The sequence below is a fragment of the Anneissia japonica genome, unplaced genomic scaffold (genome assembly GCF_011630105.1).
Source record: "Anneissia japonica isolate Jap-2015-1 unplaced genomic scaffold, ASM1163010v1 scaffold287776_len302883_cov198, whole genome shotgun sequence".
Lineage (NCBI taxonomy): Eukaryota > Metazoa > Echinodermata > Crinoidea > Comatulida > Comatulidae > Anneissia > Anneissia japonica.
Window position 1 is genome coordinate 135,334 of NW_022705028.1, and position 7,104 is coordinate 142,437.

The 7,104-nt window shown below is 33.0% G+C and overlaps 1 protein-coding gene across 1 annotated transcript; it reads right to left on the minus strand.

Moving 5' to 3' along the window:
• Window positions 1-923: 923 nt before the first annotated feature.
• LOC117105193 (matrix metalloproteinase-17-like) lies at window positions 924-5,450 on the minus strand. The gene is made up of 6 exons (XM_033246263.1): window positions 5,030-5,450; window positions 4,238-4,396; window positions 3,463-3,581; window positions 2,639-2,786; window positions 2,187-2,459; window positions 924-1,804 (listed from the first exon to the last, which is right to left on the minus strand). Exons 1-6 carry the CDS (start codon window positions 5,433-5,435, stop codon window positions 1,587-1,589), a joined length of 1,323 nt encoding a protein of 440 aa, XP_033102154.1. The 5' UTR covers window positions 5,436-5,450; the 3' UTR covers window positions 924-1,586.
• Window positions 5,451-7,104: the final 1,654 nt, after the last annotated feature.

Sequence of the window (7,104 nt, forward strand, 5' to 3'; positions counted from 1 at the left end):
TATATATATATATATATAATTTTTCAAAATAAAAAAAAATTGAGAAAAAGGAAGATTATATACAAAATTAAGTGCCTTAATCATAACTTTTCTAACCTTAGCCCCAATAATCATGGGCAGAATTAGTCAAGATCCCCATCTGGGAAAGTCCCTCCCGGGCTCCCTCTATTTCGAATTCTTGGATCCACCACTGACAGCGCAGAGCCAGTACCGACGTATTGTCATGTGAAAAGAATTGTCACTTACAAGTAGGGCAGTTATATATTCGCTTTTGACAATGATGCATGTGTTGTGTGCCTTAGTAAATAAAAAAGTAAATTAAAACAAACCTTGGATTATAGAAATAGGTACTGGAAAACTATAATTCCAAAACTCTCACCAGGGGTGGCGCTAGCGGGGGAAATTCATTGGGGAGAAAAAATGTGTGTATTTTCTATATTAGTAGACTCTAAAATCGATTAAATAAACCTTTGAAACTTCTAAATTCGCTTCGCCCCCTGTACCACTTTCGAAACCATTTAATCGGCCCCCAACCCCATCGGGCAAATCCTGGCGCTACCCCTGACTCTTACACCATTGTCGGTGGGGTGAGATTATTCAAAGGGGAACAGAACTATGCTACTGGGTGTCCGGGGAATGGTCTCTGTTAGGAAAGAAGCCAATCATTCCATCAGGGAACATTGCTATGACAGATGTCCCGATAAGTATCCATTCGTTCACTCAAAGGAAATTAAAACCACTTTCTCCAATGAAGCTTATCAGGCCTAGTCCAATATAGTTTTTTTTTTGTTTTTTGGGTGGGGTCACAACTCGCATATTATATTTGCTTTTCCTCTGCCTTCTCAATCCTTCATTTGTTTATTTCACTCTGTGTTATCAATCAGTACATACTTTTTAACAAATACGCTTCAAAAATACCCATATCTGAATTTAAATTATTTTAATAGCAGGAATAAACATAAACGCTTAAATATTATATTGATTATATGTGTATAAATACGTATCATTTCATACTTATGTAACCAGTGTCTGCAAAATCACCTATCTATAGAAAAACATTTTTAATTTTCCATATTTACATATCTTAATGTACAACAAATTATAAATTATTCATAAAAATACGATTGGATAAATAAATCTAATTAATTAATTACCCCCTCCAATTACAGACAACCCCCAATAAATGCCACGTTTTGTGGTCCCAAATTAACAAATGCCTATTAACTTTATCATTCTAATTATAAACCGAAGCTGCTAAAGACCATGGAATCCCCCTGCCCCCCACCATCTGCCACAAAATTGGTTTTTAATTGGAGGGAGATTTGTATTATTAGGCCACTGATAAAATGTTTCTCGTGTTGCCTTTGAATGTCCATATACACATACAAAAACACGCCTATAGGCTTATAATATAGGCCCTTGATAGACCTAAGCACGAATATAACTATTGAAAAAACATCCCTAAAAATGGATAACGGAGAAACATGTTCTTATTTGCTCCATACATTAATTTGATTGTGGTCTTCAATAATGATAAGAATAATTATTTGATTAATCTATTGATCAGTTAATTAAATATATATTACTTAGAATGCAAAAAATAAAGTTATGAGAGTCGAAGCGACAAGGAACGAGATATTGGTTACAGCAACGGCAGTCGTTCCGGTGTTCCTTGCAGTGTATTCCTCTGTGTTGCAACCCATAAAATCGACACCAAATAAGCGAGGAAAGCCCACCGAGTCGGCCTCCTGTCGCACATTATTGTACCGATAGTATTCCTTTCCTTTCAAAAAGTATGTATTACCTGATGACAAAAAGAGAGATTATAACATTAATTATACATACATAACATCATTTATATAGCGATATTTATGAAATCTTAGAGCTCAAAGCTCATAAATAGATAAATTGAATTAGATTGCGATAAATTATCATAAATAGACCTAATATCAATACATTCACAACATTACTTTGTCTACTGTATGGGTTTTGCACATAATCAGCGTTTTTTTTTGTTTTTTTTTCTAGGTATAGTTTACTTTCTTATATATATAAACATTTTATTTGGAGACCTAAAAATAGGCTACATAACAAAAATGTCCACTTAAACTCTATAAGATTAAGTTAAAATGCATAGGCCCACAAACAAAATTATATGCCTGTAGAAGTAGAAAGTTGTTCCTTACCATCTATATATCTGAAGGCCGCTGATAAGTCACTAGGAATTCCCTTAAACACCAACGAGATAGGGAGTGGGTACCCAAAGTCTACTTCTCGCCTTTTTTCGTCGTAGCGCCACACCAAATCATCTTTAAAGAAGTACGTTTTATAATATTCCCCGAACGTCAAGACCGCGTCGATGTTGGTTGGGAGTATAGTAGAAGAAGAGACAGTGAGAGACGATATCGGTAAGGGGCCTTCCATTAGTGTGTTTGCATTGAACAGATAGTAATTTTCACCTGAAGTTAAAGGAACAATTATTGTTAGCTTACAAGTTTAATTAAAAGAGTCTGTTTACACCCCTGTATATATTTGGCCAGATTTTGCAAATAATAGTGATATAATAAAATAATAATAAAAACATGATAATGATGTAGTGATGACAATAGTAATGATGATGATATTAATAATAATTTACCTTTAAAGAAGATTATTGTGCTGTCTGTCCATCTCTCATAACCAGCATCTACGTTATCTGGTAAACCGTACCAGAAATGTTCATTTAGATCACCGTCAATATCGGTGACAAGCTGACCTGGTTGAGTTATTCTCCAGTACCTATCATTCTATAAAATGATTTGAAAATTATTTTTAGTGGTACATTACTACTACTGTATTTTAGAGGTATACTGCCACCTATAAATCTATTGAAATATGTTATTGGCTTGCAAATAAAAATTAAGATGATGATGACTGTAATAATAATAATATTAATAATAATATTAATAGTAATAATATTAATAGTAATAATGATAAAGGTAAAAGAGGAAAAATATAAATATTAATAGTTTAATAATAACAATAGTAATAATAATAATAGGCCTAATTTTTTTCAACTAAAATTAGAATGATACTGAATTGCGAAAACCATTTACTTTTGAACGCAATACCTATATTCAACACTTGTGGAGTTGTTTCCACATAAGAGCAAGAATAGATTTCCCTTGTAATTAATAATAATAATAATAATAATAATAATAATAATAATAATAATTCTGGATTTATGTAGCGCATCACGTTGACACAACCTCAAGAGAAGAAAAAAAATATTTCAATGATCTTTGTATATCCTGTAAGCAAAGGCCTACCCCCAATTTTCGCAAGCAAATTTAAGGATTTGTGCAGTAAAAAGTCTGAACCGATACAATACAAGGCACAATACCTTGTACGCGGCCATTATGCAATACGTAAATTATTGCGTAATAATTTTCAACAACTGTAATTAATTTAATTTAAGTTTACCTGGAATCCAACAATTTCTCCTCTAAGAAAATTGACTGCACTGAATGCTTTATTACACCCTTCAGTATCACCCGATGTGTAGGTCGGTCTCGGGCCCGGGTTCGAATTCGTTCGGGAACCTGTGAACAAATTCAGTTACATATTTCATTTATTTTTTTCATTTTTCAATTTCATTGACAAATATTTAAACACAGATTAATACGTTTTATCACTTAAATAGCCTGTTGTTCTACGACATAACATTAGGATTTCATTCTAGAGAGAGTAAAAAAAACCCCTTTTTTTAAAAGCAAACAAATTTACCTAAAGTTTACCAACTATTCATTCTGAATAATGTTTTCAAATAATTAAAAAACAAATTTTCAATAAACAAACTATAAATATAATCATTTAGATCATAGGCCTATTGTGAACGGTCGGCCAATAATATTAAAAGTAAATTTCCATGTATGTAATCTTATAAGCCAATTGTTGAAATATTGGGTTCTGAAATATACAAATAGAGAGATAGGGAGAGAGAGAAAGAGAGAGAGGGAGAGGGAGAGCGAGAGAGAGAGAGAGAGGAAAACAGTTTAAGTGAATTGCAATTACAAAAACAACATATACAACTATATTACAATTAAATCATAACTAAATTTTACAACATCAAGGACCTTTTGATAATATCAATTCTTGCTTGATCCAAAATTGTATAATCATTTAAAGCCATTTATAGACCCATGAATTTTTTAAGATGTATATTGACTAAATTACGAGCCAATGATTTTTACTATACCATATAAGGCCTGGATTCCTCTTATGTCATCATCGGGCAAGCGAAATGAGGGTTGATAGCCGTTGTAAGTAGGGTACATAAGTGCACCATAGACGTTCGAATGTGCCAATCCGAGTGCGTGTCCAATCTCATGGGCGGCAACTTGAAGAAGGTTGTAGTCTAAAAAGATTAATGTGTTACCAGTTATTTGTTATTTTTCCTGCCTTCTCTTTAGCAGGGACGTACCCAGTCACAATGCCATTGGGAAAGGGAAGTGCGGGGGTGTACACAGATGGACCAAGTAGGATCAGGTGGGGGAGGGGATTTATGCAGGTCTTATTCGATTAGAGTTTTTTTTTTTCATTACTATGGCAAATTTGATCCCGGATGATAACATAAATAAACTCAGTTGGATTAATACAAATATGTCCTGTAATAACTATGATCGTTGTAGGTTTGTTACTGAGGTAAATGTATAAGAAATAAGTCTATAAATACAATAGGCATGTGATTTTATAAGTGATAGTATCATATTGGTAGTAGGCCTATCTTGCTAAGCGTCGAGTACCGAGTAGAGAATACAAAGACCGGCTCTGTATTTTGAGACATGTAAGTTTAACAGTGATTAAATAGCTGATGTTAGTGTTAGCGGGACATAACTAATTCTGGGCCATGTAGGCCTATTCATTTTACAGCTCTTTATATCGTAATGTTATAATTTACAGTACCATCCTGTACAAAACAACTGTAAACACAAATATGCCTAAACAAGTAGTATACACTATAAATAAGTCTCATATTATTTGGACTAACTTATATAAGAGTTCTGAGTGAATCTTTCATCATCGTCAAAATGGACATCTCCAGCTAGTAGTACGTCGTAAATTCCAGGGAGGTAGGCGTGAGCCAGTGTGCCATCGGGCCCATCAAAAGGGTATAGATCGCCGTGAGCCCGCGAACCAAAGCTCAGTTCAATATCCGCAATATCGGTGGTTTCTTTAAACGTTACAGGAATATGGTCACTCCAGATTTGGAAAGCCCTCACAATGATCGCTTTTACTTCGTAATCCGTTATTCCATCACGTGTCTGTCTGTTTCTCGGGTAGTTTACGATTCTGAAGGGAAAATTGAAAAATGTCAAAATCTTAAACGAATGCGAATACGAATACGATAAGATGTTATTGCAATTTGATATAGAATACAAATTGAAGTTTAACATTAAAAATGCGTAATAAAATATCAATAAAATCTCACAATCACAAAACAACGAACAAAGGGGTAAAGTGGAAAAAAACTAACAACAAGGACAGGGACAGGGACACCTTAAAACAGATAAACATATAAAAAAACAATGTACATATAGCAATTGGAACTAAAAACAAACATGTATAAAAAGGCCATGAGAGAAATAAAAAGGCAATCATAAACTACTACTCGTTTGGCTAACTATTAGATTCAAATTATTATTGTCATCATTATTACCATAAACATCACCACAATTATAATAATTATGAAGCTATTATGATTTTAATTATTCTAATTATAATCATCATAACAATCACAATAAAAAAACAACAATAATAAGTATTATCATTATAACCATCATTTTATTATTATTCCCACCATTACTATTATTATTACACATGTGCCTTTTTCCATTTGATTTTGTTATTTTCTTTTGAATTTCAATTTTAATTTATAATTTGTATTTAATGTATTTTGTCGTCTGCAATGGAAGAAAATAAATTGTCTTATTGAAATGAATTGAATTGAATTACAATTATTACAACTATAATAATTATTACGGTATTACTATTACTATTAATAATAATAATAATAATAATAATAATAATAATAATAATAATAATAATAGTAATAATAATAATCGGACATTTAATGTGCCGCTATCTGTCGAAAACGCTCATGGCGCATTTACAAGTCTGAAATAGGCCAAGATAAATAAACAAACAAAATCATTTTTATTAACTTCATTAATATAACAGAAAACCTATTGCATTGGTATACATCATATAATCTACTAAAGAATGACAAAAATAACGTCTTATCGGTTACCATCCTTTAAAAAGCCCAGTATTCAGAAAAACTTTTTTTTTTTTAACCGCTCAGTCCTTTAGAAAGAAAAAGATTATTAGATCGATAAATTATATCCGTGATCAGGTGCTTTGGCCAAGGGATGGTTTAACCTATGGTTAGAACATTTGGATTTGTTAAAAAATTCCTTGCACAAATATACCGTAGTCGACGTTCAGCCAAAGTAGGAAGCTTAAGGTGTACACGGGAAGCCTCATACGCTACTATTAATAGGCAAAATAGTTTTTAAAGCTATAACGTTGCAATAATTCACTTTGTTTGGTTATACAAGTACTGTACCCAAATTTATATGACGTATAAATTAGCAAAATGTATATGACGTAGGCCTAGGCCTATTAAAATTAGCAAATTTGAAACATTGGACCGAAATGATGGTAGGCCTATGCCTATAGTTAAACAACACTGTTGTTCATTGACTCAATAGGCCCCTAGTCTTAAAACGGTGTTGTTTTTCATAACCAAATTGAGTAGACCGACAGGTTGAAAGTGCACACCAAATGTGGGAACGTAGGCCAGCATTATCAATAATTGAGCTGATCATGACCCCCGATTCCCCCTACCGAAGTCTCCTTGAGAGGGCAGGAGAGGCCATGAGAATGAGTTTTATAAACCACAGACATAAGATGGTATAGTGTCGCCTACCAGCTTATCTCAGATAGCACAGCTGATATTTAGGGGCTTTAATTGGCCTAAATAATACGGTAACTAATGTAATGCTTTATAATTAGTATCACTGGGATTAAAATAATGGGAAGTCACACATGCTACATATCATA

Bases quoted from the DNA above. Each gene is read 5' to 3' on its own strand.
- LOC117105193 (XM_033246263.1), bottom strand. From the start codon at position 5,435: ATGTTAAACTTCAATTTGTATTCTATATCAAATTGCAATAACATCTTA. The intron at 4,397-5,029 runs GTTAGTCCAAAT...TAATCTTTTTAG, and splicing joins CACTCAGAACTCTTATATAA to ACTACAACCTTCTTCAAGTT. The intron at 3,582-4,237 runs GTATAGTAAAAA...ATTTGTTCACAG, and splicing joins AGGAATCCAGGCCTTATATG to GTTCCCGAACGAATTCGAAC.